Source organism: Anolis sagrei, chromosome 4 (assembly GCF_037176765.1).
Source record: "Anolis sagrei isolate rAnoSag1 chromosome 4, rAnoSag1.mat, whole genome shotgun sequence".
NCBI classification, from domain to species: domain Eukaryota; kingdom Metazoa; phylum Chordata; class Lepidosauria; order Squamata; family Dactyloidae; genus Anolis; species Anolis sagrei.
Window position 1 is genome coordinate 20,488,503 of NC_090024.1, and position 25,856 is coordinate 20,514,358.

General features: G+C 45.2%; 1 protein-coding gene across 1 annotated transcript; it reads left to right on the forward strand.

Annotated features, from left to right (window-relative positions):
* The first annotated feature begins 4,367 nt into the window (after positions 1–4,367).
* ZHX1 (zinc fingers and homeoboxes 1) lies at positions 4,368–24,648 on the forward strand. Its single transcript, XM_060775842.2, has 3 exons — positions 4,368–4,740; positions 6,783–6,948; positions 21,083–24,648. Exon 3 carries the CDS (start codon positions 21,301–21,303, stop codon positions 23,887–23,889), a length of 2,589 nt encoding a protein of 862 aa, XP_060631825.2. The 5' UTR covers positions 4,368–4,740; positions 6,783–6,948; positions 21,083–21,300; the 3' UTR covers positions 23,890–24,648.
* The last annotated feature ends 1,208 nt before the right edge of the window (positions 24,649–25,856 follow it).

The following is a 25,856-nucleotide window of genomic DNA, read 5'->3' on the forward strand; positions in this document are numbered from 1 at the left end:
CATTGTTTGAGTAGCAATTCTTTTCATTGCTGTTGTTTAGAGCAGCATGATCAGGGAACATGCTGAAAGTGCATGGCAAATGCTAGTGGATCCTATATGTAAGAATGCTAAAAATGCCAATGATTATATTTATATTTTAAGGGGGAGTCAAAGAGGGGCTTTAATAAAAGAAGCTGTGAAAAAGAAAATGAAGAGCACCAGATCTCTAGAATGTCTGGGTGTCATTCATACCTCAAGAACAGAGTTTTACATAAGCATTAGATCGCCGATGGTTCATGGTTGCAACAAAATTTATAACTTAGGAGCACAAATATGATGTTGATCTACTGCATATTGGGAGATAAAGCCCCTCATACCACATAGTTTAAGATGCACATTTGGTTAGACAGGAGAGCTAAGGAAACTCCTAAAGGTATGACTGCATTCGGTATAAAATAGAACTGGCAAATAAAATGAGAACACTTAAAATTATTTAGACCATTAAATACACCAATGGGGCAAAATATGGTTGGAAGCAGGGAAACTCTTTAAAGCAGTGGTTCCCAAGCTGTGGTCTGTAGACCACCAGTGGTTTATGAGAACTAAAATGTGGTCCACAGCCTCACTGTTACTACACTGTTGCAACAAGAGCAACTGGTCTCACAAAACACTTATAATGCTGGGGCAAGAGGTATTTTGGGAGATGAGAGCCTAACTACCCACAAAAGGCATGACAACAAGCCTCCTGACTGCTGCTTCTCCCTCCCCGAGGAGCCGATCCGTGTGGCACCTGTGTCTTCATTTTTAGGCCTGTTCCTGGTCTTTTTTGGGGTGCTGATTCATAAAATGGCATTAGGTAGACCACATGAGCTCTAGATTATTAAATATGGGTTTCTGTGGATGAGCAGATGGCGACTACTGGATGGCATATGTTCTGTATCGGAAATTAGAGCTGATGTGGTCTAGCCAATGCAAATTTCTGAATCAGCACCCCAAATAACCAAACCGAATCTAAAGTTGACCAAAAACTGATTTGTAACCCTTTTGGTACTAATGTCGGAGAGTGGTCACTGTTCAAAGTGATCCCTGGTCAAAAAAAGGTTGGGAACCACTGCTTTAGAGTCATGGCATTCACAGATTCAACCATCCATAGCTTGAAAATATTTAATTCCAAAAATCCAAACCTTGATTTTAACATTTTACTATTGAGTTAATGCTGAACTTTGCTCGTTCTATGTGTGAAAAAGAAAGCCAGGAAGAGAAGGGATTATGGTTAACATTACATGTGTAGAGATGCTTCTGGGCATGACTTGTTTACCAAAATTTGGTGCCAGAGGTAGAAATAGCATGGGAAAAGGTGATATGTCCCTACAATTCAAGAAAGAAAAGTGCATCATATTACAGCAAACTTTTAAGTCAAAACTATTACTATATGTGTGTGAAATGAAACCATATTAAAAGCTTTGGAAGAATTATAAAACATCGTACTCTAGATACTAGGGATGGCTTTTTTTCTTTCACTGTTCTTAGGATCTATATTTTTGTCCCATTTTTATATCTGTATGATTAATAACAGGGGGCATGACCTTGGAGGCATTTATGGACAACGGCGGCTCTTTGGCTTAGAAATTGAGATGAGCACCAACCCCCAGTCGGACATAACTAGACAATATCAAGGGGAAACCTTTACCTATACTGCACACAGACTGCTTCAACTTCTCAAAAATTTCACTACCTTTCCAGTGCTGATGCTGCTAAATAAAAATTTCAGCTAGACGGAGAACAAAGAGGCTGGAAGTATAAAAATAATGTATTAAAGGGGGCTTCTTTGATGGTGGTTATGCCTGTTTTGTTAATTATATTTTTACTTTTTGTATGATATGAATTTTAAAACTATTAATTTTAAACTTCCTGTGATGTCTTGAGTCCTGGACTGGAGAAAAAGATGGGACGACAACTTCCGTCAAAATGCTTTATATTATATATAAATAATCACAAGACATGTGTTTTGATGCCTGGAGCTTTTTCCTTGCCCACGTGAAATCAGTACATCACTGTATCTCTTTCTTCATGTCCACATGCAGATTGTAACATTTTGTTGATTCAGATCCTATGGCCCTGCACTGAATCTGTTAATGGGCTGCGTGATGATTCTAGTTTTGGAGAGCGCAAGGGAGAAATGTACCAAGAGGAGGACATGTCAAGCCAACCCTAACTGGGACTGGCTTCCTCCTGGAAACCAATGTCCTCACGTTGGAAGAACATGCAGGTCAAGAATAGGGCTCCACAGTCTTCTACGTAGCCACTGCCAAGACCTTACGCTTGGAAGACCATCATACTCTGACAACGAGGGATCACCTAAGGAAAGGAAGGATTCTAGCTTTTCCAAATAAGCATTTATTGTTTTTCTTGCCTTAACAATTAATGTCCTGTTCTACACTAAAACAGAATAAAAATATTCAAAAATGTGTGTATACATGCTTTTGAGTGGTCTTATCAATTTAATCATAGATTTATTGAGTTGGAAGAGACCTTGTGGGCCATCAAGACCAACCCCCTGCCAAGAAGCAGGAAAATCACATTCAGTAATGATTTTACAAATATCAGAGTTTTCTTAGGCAGGAAAAACTCAAGAGGTGGTTTTACCAGGTCCTATAGCACCTTTGAGTGGTTTCCATCCAATATGCTGTGGTGGTTTCCATACAAGGTAGAGTTTACCTTGTGTAGTTTCCTGGATCAGAGGGGATCTGCCGCCTACTATACCACTTCTGATGTCCAATTGTACCTGCAATTCCACTAAGGGCTGTACAAGGCAGAAAGTCATAACATGCTCTAAGTTAGGACACTTTTTAGACTCATAAATCAGTGTGTGTACTTTCTTTGCAAAATGACTGCCAAGGAACCTTTGTCATATGTCTTCTTCGTGCCCAGCTTTTTAAGCCGCTCCTCATAGGGCTTGTTCTCCAGACCCTTGATCATTTCAGTCGCCCTCCGCTGGACACATTCCAGCTTGTTAACATCTCCCTTCAATTGTGGTGCCCAGAATTGGACACAGTATTCCAGGTGTGGTATAACCAAGGCAGAACAGAGGGGTAGGATGGCTTCCCTGGATCTAGACACTAGATTCCTAGACACTATACTCCTTCTGTGCCAAAGAATGCTGGTGCCTCACTAAACTCCCACCATACCATAGCAGTTCAAGAGTTATCAAATTGCATTTATTGTGTTGTTGTTCATGCGTTCAGTCGTCTCCGACTCTTCGTGACCTCATGGACCAGCCCACGCCAGAGCTCCCTGTCGGCTGTCACCACCCCAGCTCCTTCAAGGACAGTCCAGTCACTTCAAGGATGCCATCCATCCATTTTGCCCTTGGTCGGCCCCTCTTCCTTTTGCCTTCCACTTTCCCCATTGTCTTCTCTAGGCTTTGCTGTCTCCTCATGATGTGGCCAGAGTACTTCAACTTTGCCTCTAGTATCCTTCCCTCCAATGAGCAGCCGGGCTTTATTTCCTGGAGGATGGACTGGTTGGATCTTCTTGCAGTCCAAGGCACTCTCAGCACTTTCCTCCAACACCACAGTTCAAAAGCATCTATCTTCCTTCGCTCAGCCTTCCCTAAGGTCCAGCTCTCACATCCGTAGGTTACTACAGGGAATACCATGGCTTTCACTAGGCGGATCTTTGTTGCCAGTCTGATGTCTCTACTCTTTACTATTTTATTGAGATTGGAGATTGCTCTCCTCCCAAGAAGTAAGTGTCTTCTGATTTCCTGGCCACAGTCTGCATCTGCAGTCATCTTTGCGCCTAGAAATACAAAGTCTGTCACGGCCTCCACATTTTCTCCCTCTATTTCCCAGTTGTCAATCATTCTTGTTGCCATTATTTTGGGTTTTTTTGATGTTTAGCTGCAGCCCAGCTTTTGCGCTTTCTTCTTTCACCTTGATTAGAAGGCTCCTCAGCTCCTCCTCGCTTTCGGCCATCAGAGTGGTGTCATCTGCATATTTGTTAATGTTTCTTGTACAATTTATTGCATTTATTGTACAATGTAATAAAAAAAACCCCTAAGTCACTGCAATGCTAAACATTTGGAGATGGAAACAAACTTGCATTTGAAGAGGGCAGAATTCTGATCTGGAGGCAGTGACCTCCTTTTGCTGCCTCCTACTCTCCAGCCTCCTTTCTGGGGAACCTCAGAGGAGGAACGCCCTCTTGCTCCCCTCCCTGCTTCCTTTCTCTTTCTCCCTTCCTTTCCTGTGTATGCATTGCAAGGGATCCCATTCCCAATGGCCAGGGTTCAATCTAGCTGGATCCAATCAGCCCCTTGCTTTCTGTTGGCTAACCAGGGACCTGGAGAGGCAGAGTCAGTCTCCCTTTTGCAGAAAGCTGGGGCTTTGGCGCCTCCTCTCTCTCTCTCCCCCTTGTTTCCTTCCTGCTTGTTTCTCTTGTGGGACTGGTGCATTTGCACACACTCGCGAGCTTTCCTCCACTCCCCCCTTTTTTTCACAACAACAACAACAAGGGAGAAGAAGAAAACATTTGAATGGGAACCTCTCCAGTGCAAGCTGCCTTTGGGAAAGCGGATTGCAGAGCTGGGTTGGTCCTCCCCCCTTTTTCTACAAAGTGCCAGTTCAAAGTTCACCAAGCATCACTCCTCCTCCTCCTCCTCCTTTCCCCCAAAAAAGTGCAGTATTTTTTTTAATGCAAGATGGCGGACTTGTACTGAACAGGCAGAAAGCTAACAGGCAGCCTTTACGCATTGCAAAGGTAGGGGATTTTCAAATATATATATTTATGTTTTTGCTAAAGGATCTTTAGCATTAGGGATGGGACCAGGGATGTAGGAGTCCCTCTATGCCTGAAATGCCCACAAAGCTTGGAACAAGGAGGGGGGAAATAAACTGGGGGAAAATCCACTAGCATTTTGATTCTTCTTTCCAACCTCTTCATTTTTAGAGCTCCTCCTTTTTAAGAGAGATGGGTGTCACATGGCTGCATCCCAAAATATTTTTTTAAAAGATAATTTTGGAACTAAACTGAGAGATAAAGGGTTTCTGACACCCCAGTTCTGTCTCCCCAGTTTTGGGTTGTTGCTGTTTTGGGGGAAGCAGAGGGAGAACAACAAAAGGAGGAGACTTGCTTGAAAAGACACATTGAAGCACTTGCTCCAAATCCAGAGGACATGCTGGGTGTGATGGGGAGGGGCAATTTTAGGCATTATTTTTGTGCTTTCTGATCAATGCTTTTCCATTTCTATTGTTTGCATTCCTTACAATGATTCAGAGGGAGTAGATGTGACAATTTAGCCAAAATTTAGGCCCTTGTGATGGAAAGAGGGCCAAGATGATAAGAGTCTTTACCATCAACCCGCTCTACAAAGAAACTTAGTGCAAAATTATTTTCCCTGGTGTTCATAGTATAATTACACTGTTGCGAAAAATATCTTGTTACTCCTTGGGAATAAGGAATCCCTTTCCTCCTATTTTTGTTTTTGTATGCACCCAGCAAAATACATGAGAGGGAGTGGCTCACAGGGGAATGGGATTTGTGTGCCTTTTTTGTGGCTGAAGGTAAGCCAAGTGACCTGGATTAAATCTGTCACATTTGTGTCAATAAGTGAGAGATCCATGAGGCAACTGTATTTGTGCAGACCTCACAACCTCTGAAGATGCCTGCCATAGATGCAGACGAAATGTCAGGAGAGAATGCTTATGGAACATGACCATACAGCCTTGAAAACTGACAGCAACCCTGTATTTGTGCCGATCGCAACCTTGTAGGGCAGCCATGGCCAAACTTTGACCCTTCAGGTGTTTTGGACTTCAACTCCCACAATTCCTAACAGCTGGTAGGGAGTTGGAGTCCAAAACACCTGGAGGGTCAAAGTTTGCTCATGCCTGTTGTAGGGTTAGGTGAATCGGAAGGAGACAATTTATGAATGCCAAAATTAAGCCAAGATTTGAAACCAAGCTTTCCTTTTCCAAATACAGCTCTCTGCTACATATTCAAAAGTTCATTGAAACCATAAAAAAGTTTGGATTCAAGGGACTTCGTAATCTTTAACTGTGCCAAGATATTCTATTTGGGTAGCTGCGCTGTGGTTGCAAAATTGTATATAGACCTCCAAGTGGAATGGGGAGTCCATGGCCAATGTAGAGAGAGAAAAAGGGAGGGATGTGCAATCCAGAAATGGTGCAACTCTGCCCTGCCCACTGCAGACTGTCCATTCCCCCTCCCCTATAATGTTTTGATATAAAGGAAACTGCCCTTTGTTGGAGAAATGATCCTCTACCTCTGATCTTCAGAGTTGTCTTTGACCAGAGGTTGGTCCAGTGTGGTGTTGTGGTTTGAGGATTGAATTACAATTCTGGAAACCAGGGTTTGAATCTCTGGTCAACTGTGGAAACAAACTGGGTGGCCTTGGACAAGTCACAAGGTCTCAGAGGTAGGTTCTTGGTCTGAACAAAACTCCATGGTAGGGTCACCTTATGGTTGCCACAAGTCGGAAATGACTTGAAGACACACAACAAAGTCTACAATGAAGAGCCAATATAGCATAATGATTTGAACATTGAGTCCGGAATCTGGAAGTCCAGAGTTAGAATCCCTACTCAGAAACCCACTGTTTAATCCTGCAGAAATCATACTATTTCATTCTAAGAGGAAGACCAATGACAAGCCTCCCTGAACAAATTTTGCCAAGATAACCCTACAATAGGTTCACCTTACATAAGGAGGAAGTGATTTGAAGGCACATAACAAAGTCAATCATATTTCTAACTAGATGCATTTGTACTTTTGTTTTTCAGAATATCTAATACTACCATCTTGGTGGGTGTGCAGAAGAAGATGAACCTCCTTCTGTCCGTAAGAAGAGATGGAGATAAAGAACTGGAGTCTCTAAGGAGAATTACAATTAGTGTATAATTGGAGGAGGTCACCGGCCTCTGAAGAAACATCTGGACACTGTGACAGGTAATGCGTGTGCTACACCTGATTTACTCTCTGATTAGTCGTGCTTTTCCAAGTATTTGCTATATTTCAAACTTACAACAATCTCATCTTCTTTCTCACACAAGCCTGTCATCATCTTGTACTTTCAGAACTTCGTTGACCACATATCTGACCTCTCCTATTATGCTTCTCTCTTCTTCCAATTCAGTGGTTCTCAACCTGTGGATCCCCAAATGTTTTGGCCTTCATCTCCCAGAAATTCTAACAGCTGGTGAACTAGCTGGGATTTCTGGGAGTTGTAGGCCAAAACACAGGTTGAGAACCACTGCTCTAATTGCTATAAAATTTAAATTTCCTACAGCTTTCTCCAAACAGTACAGTTCCTTTCCCTTTCACTAAAGAATTAATATTGTACAGTACAATTTCATATTTCAGAAGCTACACAGGGTCGGGGCTTTGATGGGAAACCATCAGGCTCTCAAGGTGGCTTCCCATCAAAGGTTGGGTAGGAAAGGCTGTTGCCTGAAATACTGGAGAGCCAGTCAGTATTACAGGCCTAAATGGTCCTCTAGTCTAATTCAGTATAAAGCAGCTACTTGTGTTTCTCTGAGAGTCACAAGAAGGGTGTAACACAACAGAGTGGGACATGGAGGAAGCCCAGCTTTTACTTTTCACTTAGAGTTAGATTCCTGCAGCAAGTCTGCTGTAAAACAATGCAGTGGAGCTTTACCTGGGAAATGATGGGATTCTCCTCTAGTCAATCTTACTGCAAGCTTTTTGTCTCCCTGCAATAGTAAAAAAGAAGTTATTTCCAGAATCCCTTACTGAGCATGCATTAGCTGCAAAAACAGGGAGAAAAGGTGAAAGCAGAAAATGCCACCACCAGCATGTGAACAAAATGGAAATTATAAGAAAAATGAATGGTGGTGAATGAGAAAAAATATCCCTGGAAGAAGCTTTGAGGTGATTTCTAGACTGATCAAAACGTTTCTTACCTGAAATGGTTGTTTCATTTCACAAGTGCCCATTGATTGTTTTGGTTAAATAGCTGAAAAATGTTGGAAGTTCTATGTTTTCTCATATTGAGGATGGAGCAGGCTCGTTTGATGCTGGTCCAGAAACCAAAGGTGCCTCCACAGTTTGGCACCAGATTAATTGCAATGACTCAGTGCTGTCAAATAATGGGAGTTGTGGTTTAGTAAGGCACTACACTCTGGCAGAGAAGATTAAATAATAATAATAATAATAATAATAATAATAATAATAATAATCTTTATTTATATTCTGCTGTATCTCCCAGAGGAGACTCAGAATGGATTACAACATGTACAGATAGGCAAACATTAAATGCCTTAATACAGTGGAATAATAATGACATACAAATACACAGAACAAAGGTAAAGGCTTCCCCTTTCATCTCCGGCTTTCTGGAGGCGGTGCTCAACTCTGGCCATGGGGAGATGCCCTTGTTCCATTTCCAAACCAAGGAGCCTGTTGTCAGTAGATACCTCCTGGTTGAGTTGCCCGCATGGGTGCCTTTTATTACCTTCTCGCTGAAGCAGTACCTATTGATCTACTCACATTTGCATGTTCTTGAACTGCTAGGTTGGCAGGAGCTAGGGCTAACTGTAGGAGCTCTCCTCGACCCATGGCTTCGAACTGCCAACCTTTAGATCAGCAGATTCAAAAGTTCAACAGTTTAACCCATTGCGCCACCGCGTCCCCTGTAAAGGCCTTGTAAATCTACAACTCCTATAATTTCATAGCATTTAAATTAAATTAAATTAAAGTGGTATCAAACTGCATTAATTCTACAGTGTAGAAATACCCTAAGACATGGAGCAACAGATTCAAACAAAAAGAGAAGTGATTGCACCAAAATAGCAGCAAGAACTTCCTAATGGTTAGCGCTGTTTGACAGTGGAATATGCAAACTTAAAGAGTGGTGGGAGTCTCCTTCTCTGGATGTTTTTAAACAGAGTTTAAATATAGTTCAAAGCAAATAAACTGGACTATCTGATTTGATAATCTGGATTATGTGGCAGTGTAGATCCAGCCTGGTGGGTCCCATATACAGAATAGAAGCTATGTCAAGTGAAATGGTTATCCAGTTCAGATTGGTTTACTCTAATAGACAGTTATCTTTTGGAAGGTGTCCAGTGGACATTTTTGACATCACCTTTTAGCTGAGTTCCTTTTATTCAGGGGTGCTTGGACTCAAAAATTCATTAGCCACAGGCAGTAGAGCTAGCCATTGGCTATGATAACAGTTCTGTTTCAATATTAGCTGGAGGATCATCAGTTTGCCTGATTTGAATGTCCCTGTAGATACTAAGGATGGGACCTGGGACCTTTTGCATGGAAACACATGGCTTGTCATATTAACAAATAAATCTGGACTTTCCTCAAATCCAGTGCAGGCTGACTTCCAGTGAATATCCTGGGTTTTCTGCCATTACCCCAATTTTGCTCCACTTTAGGCAAAGTTGAGGGATACTCAAAAGTTTGCAGGAACCTTGGAGTGTCCTCTGGCTTTACAGCAGCGTTAATCAACCTTCCTAATGCTGCGACCCCTTAATACAGTTCTTCATGTTGTGGTGACTCCCAACCATAACATTATTTTTGTTGCTACTTCACAACTGAAACTTTGCTTCTGTTATGGATTATAATGTAAATATCTGATATACAGGATGTATTTTCCTTCACTGGACCAAATTTGGCACAGATACCTGATACGCCCAAATTTGAATATTGGTGGATTTTTGGGGGGCGGGAGGGAATAAATTTTGTTGTTTGGGAGTTGTAGTTGCTGGGATTTTTAGTTCACTTACAATCAAAGTGCATTCTGAACTCCACCAACTATGGAATAGAACCAAACTTGGCACACAGGACTCGCATTACCTGAAAATACTGGAAGGGTTTGGTGGGCATTGGCCTTGAGTTTTGGAGTTGTAGTTCACCTACGTCCAGAGAGCACTGTGGTCTCAAACAATGATGGACCTGGATCAAACTTGGCATGAATACTCAATATGCCCAAATGTGAACACTGGTGGTGTTTTGGGGGAAATAAACCTTGACATTTGGGAGTTATTGTTGCTGGGATTTATAGTCCAGCAACAATCAAAGAGCATTCTGAACCCCACCAATAATAGAATTGAACCAAACTTCCCACACAAAACTCCCATGACCAACAGAAAATACTATGTTTTCTGATGCTCTTTGGTGACCCCTCTGACAACCTCATGTGACCCCCCTCGGGGTCCCAACCCCAAAGTTGAGAAACATTGCTTTACTGCCATCTGAACAGCTTGACTCTGCCCCTATTGTGCCTTGGAGATGATCCCTGTGACACTACCACTGGGATGACCCTCTGGCTGCAGAGCTCCCGCAAGTGCTTTGCCATCACGGTTTCATCTGGTGATGTCAGAATGGGGCACCCGGACAACCAGCAAGAAGCTGCGGGATGCTCTCCCCTCTCCTTGCTAGTTCTGCAGGTGCCCCATTCTGACATCAGCAGATACATTCGGTGATGACTAAGCTCTCCATGGCCAGTGGGGAGCAGCAGTAGTGACAAGGGGACACGCCAGTTTGGGGACGTCAGGAAACTAACCTCAGATTCAGCAGGTATGACCTGGGTTGAGGGCAGCTCTAGGCCAGGATCAACCTGCTCCACATAGATGCAGCCTTAGTCTCCCCATGCCCAGCTTCTGAATATTTTCAGGGTGGATGGAGTGGCCTAGGCAAGTTTTTGTGCACATAACATATTCCTGAAGTTTAGAAGACAGAAGATGCTGAGATTTATTGATAACTCCCATGCTTTTCATGTAGGTAGTCCCAAGTTCATTTCTTAGCATCTCCATTAAACATTTTTGTAATGTCTTCAATGTTATCCTTCCCAAATTGGGAGGGATAGCCAGTACTCCAGAAGACAGGAGCAGAATTCAAAACCATCTTAACAGATTAGAGCGACGGGCCAAAATTAACAAAATGAAGTACAACAGGGACACATGCAAAATATTCCACTTAGGCAGAAAAAAATGAAATGCAAAGATACAGAATGGGGGACGTGTGGCTCGAGAGCAGTACGTGTAAAAAAGATATTGGAGTCCTTTTGGACAACAAGTTAAACATGAGCCAACAATGTGATGCAGCTGCTAAAAAAGCCAATGGGCATTTGGCCTTCATAAAAAGGAGTATAGTGTCTAGACCCAGGGAAGTCATGCTACCCCTCTATTTTGCCTTGGTCAGACCACACCTGGAATCACCTTGTGTCCAACTCTGGGCACTGCAACTGAAGGGAGATGTTAACAAACTGGAATGTGTCCAGAGGAGGGCAGAAAGTACCACTGCTGAATAACTTTCACATTTAGGAAGTTCTTCCTAATGTTCAGGAGCTTTCCTGAAGTTTGAAGCCATTGCTCCACATCCTAGTCTCCAGGGCAGCAGAAAATAAGCTTGCTTCCTCCTCCCTATGACTTCCCCTCACATATTTATACACATGGCCATCATGTCTCTTCTCAGCCTTCTTTTCTTCAGGCTAAACTTGCCCAGCTCTTTCTTTATATAATTAGAATTTTCGTTGTAATCTATATAAAAATTAATAAAATTCTAATTATATAAACATGCCCAGCTCTTTAAGCCGCTCCTCATAGGGCTTTTTCTCCTGACCCTTGATCATTTTAGTCGCCCTCCTCTGGACACATTCCAGATTGTCAATATCTCTCTTGAATTGTGGTGCCCAGAATTGGACACAATATTCCAGATGTGGTCTAACCTAGTCAGAATAGAGGGGTAGCATGACTTCCCTGGATCTAGACACTATGCTCCTATTGATGCAGGCCAAAATCCCATTGGCTTTTTTTTGCCGCCGCATGACATTGTTGGCTCATGTTTAATTTGTTGTCCACGAGGAGTCCAAGGTCTAAGTATGCCTAAATATCTCCCAGAGTGTTTTAAAAATGCTATTTAATATTTTTAAATTACTTTATTGGTCACCCCTTTATTGTTTATTCATTCAGTTGCCTCCGACTCTTTGCGACCTTATGGAAAAGCCCATGCCAGAGCTCCTTGTCAACCATGGCAACCCCCAGCTCCTTCAAAGTCAAACCAGTCACTTCAAGGATAACACCCATCCATCTTGCCCTTGGTTGGCCCCTCTTCCTTTTTCCTTCCATTTTCCCTGGCATCATTCTCTTCTCCAAACTTTCCTGTCTTCTCATTATGTGGCCAAAATACTCCATATTTGCCTCTAATATTCTTCCCTCCAGTGAGCAGCTGGGCATTATTTCCTGGAGTATGGACTAGTTTGATCTTCTTGTGGTCCAAGGCACTCTCAGAATTTTCCTCCCAACACCACAGTTCAAAAGCATCTATCTTCCTTTGCTCAGCCTTCCTTATGGTCCAGCTCTTGCATCCATAGGTTACTATGAGGAATGCCATTACTTTAACCCTTAGCTTGGGATTTTTTTTGTTTTGTTTTTCAATGTTTGCCCATGGTGATGGACTCTTAAGGGCCTCTGGGTAGAACATTGGATCCCTACCTTGACCTGCCATTGCTGAATATGGGACTCTGGGGGCTGCTTCAGTACTGGAGGAGATGGAGAAATAAGCCAATGTAATGTAAGGCAGCTTCTAATTATAGTTTGCCAAAGTTCCTCTTTTGGACTACAACACCCAGAATCTAGCAACCACATTGGTTTGTATATTCCAAGCAATCGAATCCAAAAACCCTAATTTTTCCAAGTTAGTTTCCAATTCCCAAAAAAGGAGAGGTAGCCTTGTAGAAGCATTAATCTTTTAAATTAATATTTAATCTATTAAATTAGTTGTGTGTGTGCATGGCCCTTGACTTGGCCCAAGCACAGACATGACTCTAGAGTAACAGCCAAAAGTCTTGTGAGCTTGGAGTACTTTTCTTGAGCCACTTCAGATGGAGAGATTGAGTAATAACCACAAAACGCAAATAAGCAAGCAAACTGAAAGGCTTCTTCCTCCCTTTGGCCCAAAACTTAAAACAAAAAGCTGAATTTCATGTGTGTAGCAGTACAAAAAGCGTCTGCTGGTGAAACCGACACCAACAAACGGTGTCAAGTTCACACAGACTCCAGCAGAATATAAATCTTTGGCATCTCCTGCTAACTAAGTAGAAATTGGGACAGCCAGGAGTTTGGCTATGATGCCTGTTTGTTAACCATTTTGTGAGGCAGGCTCTTTTCTATTTCAAAGAGGACAAATGTCTGTGTATTGCTAGCGACGAATGCTCACCAATACATCTGCAAAAGTAGTAAGCAGTCTTGATTTTCTCATGTCCTTTTTATTATATCCTTAGCTTGGTTTACTCCAACGGTTTCAAAACTTTAGTCTCCCAGTGATATTGAACACCAGCTTCTAGATGCCTTATAGTGAAATCTCTGAGTCTATGCAAAACAGTGGTTCCCAACCTTTTTTTTGACCAGGGACCACTCTATAACCTTAGTACCAAAAGAGTTACGAATCAATTGTGGTCAACTTTATATTTGGTTTGGTTATTTGGGGTGCTGATTCAGAAAATTGCATTGGATAGACCACATCAGCTCTAGATTCTGATACAGAACATATGCCATCCTGTAAGCTCACAGCAGCCGCTCCCAGAAAGGACACAGGACGCCAATCCGTAATCAATCAGGAAACTTTTACTACTGGATGCATATACACAATGAAAGCCAGGATTGGCATACAGACACAAGTCAACCCTTATATACCCTCCCCCACATTCGAATCCCCTCTTCCCGCCGACCAAAGATCCCGCTCAATGTTCCCCGCCAATTCACCAACTGCCCTTCCCAAGGCCACCAGCTGCAACCCTTATCAGTCCTCCATGTCAGGAATCTGGTTTTTTGCGCCACCATCCAAGGCCAGGAAACCGAGTCCTGACATAACGTCCCCCTTCTCCTTCTCTTCATCCTGGAAGGGAAACACATATTTCCATCATGTTCCTTCTTTGTCCAGGGGGCCTTGGTATTTCTTCAACAGACTACAATGGAACGTTGGATGCACCTTCCCCAAAGTCTTTGGCAGTTTCAAAGTATATGTCACCTCATTTAATTTGTCAGAAATCCTGAAGGGACCAATGTATTTGGGAGACAATTTCCGAGAGGGGGTATTTAGCTTGAGGTTTTTGGTGCTTAGCCACACTAACTCCCCTTCCTCCAATCTATCTCCTTCCCTCCTTCTCCGGTCTGCGAACAGTTTGTATTTTCGTTGGGCTTCTCGGAGTGACTTTGCCACTTCCTCCCAATTTGCTTTCATCTTGTCTGACCACCCTTCCTTCCCCTCCAGTTCTTCCCCCCAACTCGGCAGCTTTGGTAAAGGGGTCACTTCCATGCCGTATACTACTTCAAAGGGGGATTTCCCTGTGGATGCGTGACAAGCTCCATTGTACGCAATCTCTGCAAATGGGAGTAGATCGGCCCAATCGGTCTGGCATTGGTTTGTGTATGTCCTTAGGAACAGCCCTAAAGTCTGTTGTGTGCGCTCGACCCCCCCATTGGTCATGGGATGGAACGCTGAACTCAGGGTCCTTTCCACCCCCATCAACTGCATGAATCCTTCCCAGAATCGGGCTGTAAATTGTACCCCTCGATCACTAATCACCTGTTCCGGGCAACCATGCAACCGGTAGATATGTTTGATAAACAATTCAGCCAATTTTTCTGCAGATGGCAATTTAGGCAGTGCTATGAAATGTGCTTGTTTTGAGAATAAATCCATCACTGTCCATATATAGCGCTGACCTCTGCTGACTGGGAGTTCGCCCACAAAGTCCATAGCAATCACCCTCCAAGGTTTGGATGGCTCTGCCACCTTTTGCAATAACCCCGTTGGCTTTTGTGTGGTTGCCTTACTTTGTGCACACGCATTACATTTGGATACATACATTTTGGTGTCACCCCTCATCCCGGGCCACCAACACTGACGTGCCAACATTTTCAGGGTCTTCGTCACTCCCCAGTGTCCTGCTCCCTTGTTGCCATGGCATCTAATCATCATTTTTTCCCTTAGTTTGCCTGGGATGTATAACTTTCTGTGCACAAATCCCAATCCATCCTTCCATTCCACCTTTTCCTTATTCCTTTCCAGCCACTCATCCTCTCTGCATGCTTGTCTTATCTCCTCCTCCCATCCCCCGTCCTTGCTCTCAACCCCCACCAGCCTTTGATTGCGCTCCGTTTGCGCTCTGGTTTGTACCGCCATGCCCCACTGCTGTTCTGAGAATATGCTCCCTTTTGGGCCTCGCCCCCTCCCTCCATCCTCCGGCATTCTCGACAACGTGTCTGCGACCACATTTTGTTTCCCCTTTTGGAAACGCAGCTTGAAATCAAATCTGCTGAAATACTGCCCCCATCTTATTTGCTTCGCTGACAATTGCCTGGGTGAAGTGAGGTATTGTAAGTTTTTATGGTCAGTCCACACTTCAAAGGGGATGCCGCTTCCTTCTAATAAGTGCCTCCATGTCTCTAGGGCCCTCACTACTGACAGAGCCTCCTTTTCCCACACCGGCCAGTTTCGTTCAGTCTCGCTGAACTTCTTTGAGATGAACCCGCATGGTTTCAGCCTCCCTTCTGGGTCCCTTTGCATCAGGGCCGCCCCGTAAGCCCAATCTGACGCGTCACAATGGATCACGAACGGTTTGGTTAAATCGGGGTGGATTAATACTGGTTCTTCAGTGAATCTGCGTTTCAGTTCTTCAAAAGCCCTTTGGCATTCAGTTGACCAATCTAACTTTGCTCCCGGGGATCGTACCTTTACCGTTTCCCCCTTTCCCTTTGTCTTTAGCAGTTCAGTTAAGGGCACTGTTATCTGAGCAAATTCCTCTATGAAACCCCGGTAGAAATTTGCAAACCCGAGGAATGATTGCAACTGTTTGCGCGTTTGGGGAGGGCTCCACCCCCTGACATCCTCCACCTTTGCCGGATCCATTGCTATCCCTCCCTTGGAGATTCGGTATCCCAGGAAATCTATCTGCTCCTTATTGAACTCACATTTTGGCAGCTTTGCAAACAGTTTTGCCTCCCTCAATTTCTGGAGCACCTCTCTCACCAATTTGACATGAGATCGCCTATCCCGGGTAAATACAATTACATCGTCCACAAAGCAAAACACCCCGCGATACAATAATGGATGTAACACCTCATTAATCATTTGCATAAATGCTGATCCAGAGCCTTTTAAACCGAAGGGACAAACGGAGAATTCAAAATGGCCGAGCGCACAGGTGAACGCCGTTTTCCACCTGTCCTCGGGCCTTATACGCAGCTTATGATAAGCTTCGATCAAGTCAATTTTCGTGAACACCCTTGCCTCTGACAGTCTCGATAGCAAATCCTTAGTCAGTGGCATGGGGTAGTTGTTGGTGGTGCTCACTGCGTTCAGCCCCCTATAGTCCACGCACAGTCTTAATGAGCCATCCTTTTTGTGCCTAAACAGCACTGGGGCCCCCAAGGGTGATTCGGAGGGCCTTATAAATCCTCGGGCCAAGTTTTTATCAATATATTTCCTCAGTTCCTCCATCTCCTTGACCGACATGGGGTATAATCTACTCCTGGGCAGCTTAGCGTCCTCATTGAGTTCAATTTTCACCTCGACCCTCCTAGGAGGGGGAAGCTGATCTGCTTCCTTTTCGTCAAATACATCTTCGAAGTCTCTGTACTCAGGGGGAATCTCCTGCACATTGCCCGCCTTGCCTTCCTCCCCCTTGCAACACTCCCCTCCTTCTTCGCTCTGGAATGTTATGCTGCCTTCCCTCCAATTGATTTGTGGGTTGGCTTCCTTTAACCATGGCATCCCCAGTATTATATTGTAAGTAGCCATAGGGGATACCACAAAGGTTATGCTTCCTTCCCAGCTCCCCACTTTGCATCTCACTTCTCCCACTTCGAATCGCGCCGGGGCTCCAGCCGCCACTGATCCATCTAGCTGCGAGAATGCTATGGGGCTCTGCAAGGGGGTTTTCTCACATTTCAGTTCATCTGCTAACTCTGGGGCCATAATGTTTCTTGAGCAGCCGCAATCCATGAGAGCTTTGCAGCTGGCCCACTTCCCCTCCCCTTCTAGCCTGATCGGGAATACTAGCATTCCTGGGCTGTGACTCACCAGATCTCCCACTGGGGCCCTAGAAGGGGGGTTCTCCTCCGCTCTCTTCCCTGCAGCCGGTTTGAACTTTGGGAAATGGGACTCTCCCCCTTTCCTTTGTCGGCAATCGGCGGCCCGATGGCCTAGGCGACCGCACACATAACAACCGCCCCTCTGCTCCTTGGGCGCTCCGGTTGGGGCTTTCCCGACCGTGCCTCTCTCCGTCCTCCGACTCTCCTCCTTCGCTCTCGTCTGCTGCGGCGCCGCTCCTTGATGCCTCTTGACCTGTGCCAAGGTCGTCTCGACGCGGCCGGCCAGCTCAATCCATCCGCCTATCTCCTCCGGGTCGTCGCGGTGCAGCGCCCAGGTCAAGATTTCCTTTCGCAGGCCCTCTTTGAATATCTGGACTTTGGTGGTGTTGGACCACTCTGGGACCTTCTCCGCCCTCAACCGGAATTCCTCCACGTATTCGGACACGGAGCGATGTCCTTGGGTTATCGTCTGCAGCTTTTCCCTCGCCCGGATCCTCTCGAGCGGATCCCTGAAGCGTGCCTCCATCGCAGCCAGGAATCGCCTTGTGGATCCCAAACATGGGTCGTGCCTGGCGTGGAGCTGGACGTACCACTCCGCTGCTCCCCCTCTCAGTGCTGCGCCCACTGCTCGCACTCTGCTTGCCTCCGATCCGAAGGTGAGGGCGTTGTCTTCTAGATATCCCCTCACCATAGTTAGGAAGTACGCGAGGTTCCCGGCTTCTCCTCCGAACTCGATCCTCAGCTCCTCCCTTCTAGGTTGGTAGAGAAGGGGCTGTCTCTCCCGGTTCTCCGCTCGCGGTGGCCCTCCCTGGAGCCCTCGCTGCTCCGGGGGCAATTCCTGACGCCCTGTGCCACGCCCGGCTCCGGCCGGGGGCACCAGGAACGTCTGCTGGGATGCCAGTCCCCGGGGTCGTTCCTCCTCCTCATCGCTTTCCGCGGCGGCCCTCCAACTCGTCAGCATCTTAGGACGTGCCCCGGGTCCCCGGTCACTCCTCTCCTCCGCGCTCCACATCGATTCCCCTCGGGGTGGTGGTTCCTCTAACAGGGGGGCCAGCCGCTCCATCACCTTTGACATCATTGCGAGGGTGGTCTCCATGGATGCCATCTTTTCCTCCAGGAAATCCAACCTCTGCGGGGAGGGAAAGTCTAGCCCGCTGCTTTCTCTCGCTGCTGCCCCTGCCCCCTTCACTCGCCTCTGTGTGACTCCGTTGGGCTGGGCGTATGCAGTCGACGAAGCCAAGGCATTCACTCTCTCCAGCTCCTCTTCCGCATTCTCGAAAGGGGAGGCTGGTTCTCCCCCCTCCGTTGGATCTTCCTCCTGTTGCATAGGGGTACCTCACCACAGCCGTGGGATGGCACCGAAGAATCCTGGCTTAATGTAAGCTCACAGCAGCCGCTCCCAGAAAGGACACAGGACGCCAATCCGTAATCAATCAGGAAACTTTTACTACTGGATGCATATACACAATGAAAGCCAGGATTGGCATACAGACACAAGTCAACCCTTATATACCCTCCCCCACATTCGAATCCCCTCTTCCCGCCGACCAAAGATCCCGCTCAATGTTCCCCGCCAATTCACCAACTGCCCTTCCCAAGGCCACCAGCTGCAACCCTTATCAGTCCTCCATGTCAGGAATCTGGTTTTTTGCGCCACCATCCAAGGCCAGGAAACCGAGTCCTGACACCATCCAGTATTCGGCCTCTTCTTGCCCACAGAAAACCATATTTAATAATCTAGAGCTGATGTGGTCTATCCAATGCAATTTTCTGAATCAGCACCCCAAATAAGCCAGAACAGGCCTAAAAACAAAAACACCCAGAAAAAAATTGTTTTGGTTGGGCCGTTTTATAATTTGTGGATTTTGTTAGTGCTCATGTAAAAAAAGGAAAAGAAAAGAAAAGAAGGGGGTGAGGTTGAAAAAATACAAAAAGCAGAACGCGAGACCCAAGACACTGTCCCTAACAGTTTTATATTATTAATAATAACTACTACTACTACTATGACTACTACTATGGAGGACTAAACAGGGTCTTACAAATTGTTGCTTTCTTATTACAACTCTTGTGTCTGTTATGCTAAGCGTATTTCAGTCAAGTCCAATGCAGAAGACACAATAACATTGCTCCCAGGCAAGAGGAAAAAGAAACATAAACTTGCAATGTTACAAACAGTGCAACAAACTTACATAGTCTTTGACCTCTGAGGATGCTTGCCATAGATGCAGGCGAAACGTCAGGAGAAATGCCTCTAGAACATGGCCATATAGCCCGAAAAAACCCACAAGAACTGAGTGATTCCAGCCATGAAAGCCTTCGACAATACATTAAACTTACATAGTCTTTGTAAGCAATACAGAATAAGGCTTCATCATCCAAATGAGTGAGCAGTAGAAATGATTGAGCAAAATGCCTGAGCAAAGGCTCCTCAGAGCAAAAGCTGAAGTGTATTCTAAAAACCATACAGTTATACCCCACCGGGTGTGGGCCAAACTTACTAGTTGACCTACGTTAGCAGCTGCACATAATAATTAACAGCATACGGTTTTCTTTAACACACACACATACGAGATCTTGTTATGACTTACTGTAACAGTGTTTAGCAATGGGAACTTATTATTATTATTATTACTACTACTACTACTACTACTACTACTACTACTTTGGGGGATTGGACAGGGTTGTTCAAAGGGCTGCTTTCGTATTACAACTCTTGTGTTTGGCAATAGGAGATAATAATAACAACATCAACAACAACTTTGGGGGACGCTTCTTCTCTCTCTTGCTCTCCTTCAATGGTGCCGAGGAAGCAGCAAGAACAGTGCTGGCCTCCTTCCTTCCTTCTCTCCCTCTCTTCTTTCTTGCTCTCCTCCAACAGCGGCATGCACCCCCGATCACAGACCTTATTTTAGGTCTTGCAGCCCATCAGTGGGCCATAGGGAAGCTGTGAGAGGGCAAGGTCAATGGCACTGGCCTCCTTCCTTCCTTCTCTCCCTCTTTTTCTCTCTCGCTTTCCTCCAACAGCGGCATGCACCCCTGATCGCAGACCTTATTTTAGGTCTTGCGGCCCACCAGTGGGCCATAGCCCATGGGTTGAGAACTACTAAATCATACCTTTTTTGACAACATTTCAATGAGATGTGTTGTGTCCCCATACATTTCGTTATTACAATTTATGTGTGTGCCCATATCTTTGATAAGGGGTTGGTTTAACCTCCGTTTTGCTAGTAGGACTGAATTCCTGTGTTGCAAAATGATGCGTGTCCAAAAAGTGTGTCACTCACATGAAATGTTTAGAAACCTCTTCAATAAGTTATCCAACAAGACTGGAGGAAGTTGACCATACTGGAGTCATACTGAAGGTTCTAGATCAGGGGTCCCCAAACTAAGACCCAGGGGCCGGGTACGGCCCTCCAAGGTCATTTACCTGGCCCTTACTCAGGGTCAACCTCAGTCTGAAATGACTTGAAAGCACACAACAACAACAACAACAATCCTATCTCATCAGCCAAAAGCAGGTCCACACTTCCATTGAAATACTGATAAGTTTATATTTGTTGAAATTGTTCTTCCTTTTAATTATTGTATTGTTTTTAAGTGGTTTTTTTTTTTTTGCACTACAAATAAGATATGTGCAGTGTGCATAGGAATTCATTCATGTTTTTTTCCACTTATAATCTGGCACTCCAACAGTTTGAGGGACTGTGACCTGGCCCTCTGTTTAAAAAGTTTGAGGACCCCTGTTCTAGATATTCCCAGATACAACATTTTAAATCAAATCTGCAAAAGTCAAAAACCACAAATGGGACGTGGGGTGGGGGGGCACTGCTGTATATTTACTTAATAATGAAATAGTTGATGGTGCCACAGTACATGAGCAGGATGCTAAATTTTGAGTGTGGATATCACCAGTATGTATGGGGCTGAAATGCTTCTTTAAGTTGAAATGACTGGGAGAAAAATGTATTGAAACATCTCTCCCCCCCCCCCCTTTTGTCTCTTTTGCAATACAGGTGACAGGCGCAGATGTTAAGAAGTGGTTGCTCATTCTTTAACCCCTTGGACTGCAAGTTACTGTTTTACCTAGTTGCACTATAAAAATGCTGCTACCGGGCTAATTGCTGAGAAGTTACCATGCATTGATGTAGCACTAAAAGTCAAGCCTCAGGAAGCGCCTGAATGGTCAGGATCCGCCTCTGTGTTGCCAGTTTTGTGCTTCCACTGCAGTAGAATGGCAAGTAAGCGGAAATCCACAACGCCCTGCATGGTCCTACCAAGCCAGCCAGATCCGGACCTAGAAGTAGCATCTGATGTTGACGAAGAGCCACCTGTGCTCACCCCATTAGGTAGCATGTCAAGCGACGAAGACTTTCACGAGTACATGGACTCAGACAATCAGCAAAACAAAAAAATCGAAGGTGGCTACGAATGCAAATACTGCGCATTTCAGACTGCAGATCTCAACATGTTTACTTTCCATGTGGATTCTGAGCATCCTCAAGTGGTGCTGAGTTCCTCCTACGTCTGTCTCGAATGCAAGTTTGTGACTAAACGGTATGATTCTCTTTCCGAGCATAATGTCAAGTATCACCCCGGAGAGGAAAACTTCAAGCTGACTATGGTGAAGCGCAACAACAAGACAATCTTTGAGCAAACGGTGAATGACCTGACGTTCGACGGCAGTTTTGTGCAGGAGGAGAAAGCTGAAGAATTTGAGTGTTTTGAGGGCCCCTTGTCCAGCATCTCAATTAGCAAAACCCCAATCATGAAAATGATGAAAAATAAAAATGAAACCAAACGAATTGCTGTTTTCCACACTGCAGGGGAGGAAGGTCCGGTGGAGGAAAAAGATGATGAAACGGACCCAGAGTGTGAAGAAGTCATTGATAAACCAGCCACGACGGTCTCAGAGTCCATTGCAAATACTACGCTGGCTGCAGAAACAATCAGCACAGTTGTAAATCCTACAACTGTGATTCAACCTGCACAAGTGATAACTACCATAGCCTCTCCGCAGAACTCAACCTTAATTTCTAAAGTCTTGATCCCCATAAATAGCATTCCAGCCTACAACACTGCTTTGGATACCAATCCACTGTTGCTTAACACCTACAACAAATTCCCTTACCCAACAGTGTCTGAAATCACGCTTCTAGCAACTCAGGCGAAATATACTGAAGAGCAGATCAAGATCTGGTTCTCTGCCCAGCGCCTGAAACATGGGGTGAGCTGGACTCCAGAGGAAGTGGAAGAAGCACGGAGGAAGCAGTTCAACGGGACTGTGCATACTGTCCCTCAGACTATTACGGTTATTCCGGCGCACATTTCGGCCGGTAGCAATGGCCTGCCATCCATTCTGCAGACGTGCCAAATTGTTGGCCAGCCAGGCCTAGTGCTTGCGCAAGTTGCAGGTGCTGGGACACTTCCGGTGACAGCCCCAATAGCTTTGACGGTGGCAGGAGTCCCAAACCATGCCCAGTTGCAGAAAGCCCAGGTCCAAGCCACCCAGCCTGTCACTGAAACCAAGCAAGTTGCTGCTGTCCCCGCCCCACAGCTTACCAAATCGGAGGTGGTGGCAGCCAGCGTTGACGCAGTTGGAAGCCGTACAAAGAAGACCAAGGAGCAGCTGACGGAGCTGAAGATCAGCTACCTGAAAAGCCACTTTCCTCTAGATTCCGAGATCAATAGACTCATGAAAATCACAGGCCTGACAAAAGGAGAGATCAAAAAGTGGTTCAGCGATACCAGGTACAACCAGCGGAACTCAAAGCACAACCATTACAATCATCTCAGCAACGATTCTTGTACTATCGTCATCGACTCAAGCGATGAAACCAACGAGCCCCCAACATTGACCCAGCCCAAACAATTGTGGAATGCCTCTGAATTTAGCCCCCAAAAATTCAAGGAGAAGACGGCCGAGCAACTCAAAACACTCCAGGAGAGTTTCCAAAACAACCCTTTCCTAACTGATGACGAACTGAACAGGATACGGTCAGAAACCAAGTTGACTCGGAGGGAGATCGATGCTTGGTTTGCCGAACAGAAGAAATCCAGCACCTTAGGGGATGAAAGTGAGGAACTGAATGAAAGCAACATGGGGAGCATGAAGGAAGCATCGCTTGCAGAGTCATCTGGAGGGGAAGGAGTTGGGTCACAAAGGGCTGGGAAGGGGGTGAAAAAGTCACCGGAACAGTTACATATGCTCAAAATGTCCTTTATCAGGACTCAGTGGCCATCTGCGGAAGACTATGACAAGCTGGCAGAAGAAACAGGGCTTCCTCGGTCAGAGATTGTTAGTTGGTTTGGAGATACCCGTTATGCCTGGAAAAACGGAGGCTTGAAATGGTACTACTACTACCAAGGGGCCAAGGCGAGTGGTATGAACGGCCAAGGCTATTCCAGGAGGAGAGGGAGGGGAAGACCAAGAGGAAGAGGGCGGGGAAGGCCCCGGGGGCGACAGAGACCTAACAAGCGGATCAAACACTGGGACAGGACACCCGTCATTAAGTTTAAAACTGGAAAAGCAATCCTTAAGGATTATTATCTGAAACACAAGTTTCTTAACGAACAGGACCTTGACGAGCTGGTTGCCAAATCGCACATGGGATATGAGCAGGTCAGGGAATGGTTTGCGGATAGGCAGAGAAGAGCTGAACTAGGTCTGGAGCTGTTTGAGGAAAAGGAGGACGAAGAGGAGGAGGAGGTTTTGGATGAGCAGGAAGATGAAGATGAGGACGAAGATGACGAAGAAACAGATGACAGTGACAATTGGGAACCCCCTCGGCACGTTAGGCGTAAGCTCTCAAAATCAGACTGACATGTAAGTTTTCATAGGTTGTGGGAATGTCATGTTGCTGTGTGGTGCCAAATGACTGGTGCTGACCCTCCAGTTCTAGCGGCCACTTTAGAATTCACTTCACCCAGAAGGAGGGAACGGATTGCTTGCTTGTGCGGCAAATGCACACTTAAGTTCCTCGGTGAGCAGGGATGGAAAAAGCAAGGTCGGGATTTGGAATTACAAACGCCTCCATCGATTCGGCTCTCCTCCGCATTTCTACTGATAGGGATGCATTGTGTAAGAGATGCTGTGTTTAATTGCCTTACGTTTTGATTCCAAAAATCTCTTTTAAGGATGGAGAAGCACGGAGGGTTTATTTTTTCCTGGAAATTGTTTTGTTTTCTTCCAAATGCAGAAGGAAAATAACTGCAAAATGAAAAAAGCACTGACTGTTGTAAAACTGTGTGTCGGTTTTCCTCCCTCCAAGCATTTAAGAAAAGTTTCAGAAGAAAGCACGATGGGTTGGGATAAAGGATACCAAAGGACAGAATCCGTAGAGGGGTGACAATTGCTTGAGGTCTGTGTGTGTGTACGAGAGTGTGCATGTTTAGGGCAATAGAGGTAAGGAATATCTCTGTTACGTATGGAGCCTTTGTGCTAGGTTTACAGAAGTCCTATTGAATGTGTCTCTCTAGCTGTGTCCAGGGGGCTTGGGTCTAAAGTATGTTTTTATATTAAACTTAATGAGTGTGTATCAGATGTGAACACTAGAAACCATTAATGCAGCCAATACCAAAACTTGTCTTTGATTGTGCAGTTTTCTTAAAATGGTTATGGCAAAAGGGGTTGTTTCCATACAAGAAGGCCTCCCAATATTCCATATTGCCTGGTTCCTTCATTGAAGCAGAAGAGCTGGAAAACACACACACACACACACACACACACTGTTTTGAAACAATAATGGTCAGATCTGTTCAGTGCCCTTTCTGGCTAGAGTCCAAACTCATAGGATGTAGGACCAGACTGGTGTCTCTCTTGTTCTGGGATTTCATGGCAATGAAACTGAGAGGAGCAGAGTTGGTCTTGATGGCTCACTGAAAGTAGCAGTGCTGTCCCAAGCCAAGTACAGGCCATTAATAACAGCTTCTTACTTGACCATATCCCAAGGGGAGATGATGCCTTTTGCTTTCTAACTTGCAAAAGCAAGGATGAAGGCGACCATAAAGCAGAATCAAGTCAAGGGCTGGCTGGGGCTGCCATCCCTTGTGGAAAAGAATTGGGATTCACAAATGTCTTCAGAATATGTGCCAAGGAACCCAAACTTGCCCTGTTTTCTGATAGGATGACTCTCCAGATGTTATCAGTTGCAGCTCTCCCCATCCTTCCCTATGGGCTAGGCCTGATGGGAGTTGCAGTCCAGCAATATCTGCCACACTTCTCCCACCTTGGTTTAAGTCCAGGTATGCACATCTGCTGAACAAGGCTATGTAACTCTAGAAACGGTGAAAGAGAGTAGGGGCCCTTTTGCACAACACAGTTACAACACTATGATTCTGCATTGACTGCTAGGGTTCCATTCTGTGAGAGTTTGGTGTTTGCAACCTGGTGGAGCACTAGAACTTTCTGGGGGAGAAGTCTAAATGCTCCTCCCTGAACAATCAAATAGTGCTACAATTGTATTGTACAAAAGGGCATCACATAAGGGTGAATGGGAACAAGAGACCCTCAGGCATGAAGTAGTGTAAGGCACAAATCACCACAGTAGGGAAAGCAATGATCTATCTCATTGGCCAGACTTGTGACTGTGCGGTGGCGCATTTGAGGTTTCTTTCCGCTCCCTTCCTTTTCTGGCCACCAGAAAAGTCTATAAGCAGAAAACAATAATATGCAAACCAATCTGAATTTCAGCCTTTGTGGCTGAAACGTGGAAGAGTTAGCAAAGAGGTCACAAATGCTGATCTCGCAGCATAGGAATTTTGGATTCGATTTATGAACCGAAGAAGGAA

Coding starts and splice junctions, on each gene's coding strand:
- ZHX1 (XM_060775842.2), top strand. CDS start 21,301: ATGGCAAGTAAGCGGAAATCCACAACGCCCTGCATGGTCCTACCAAGC.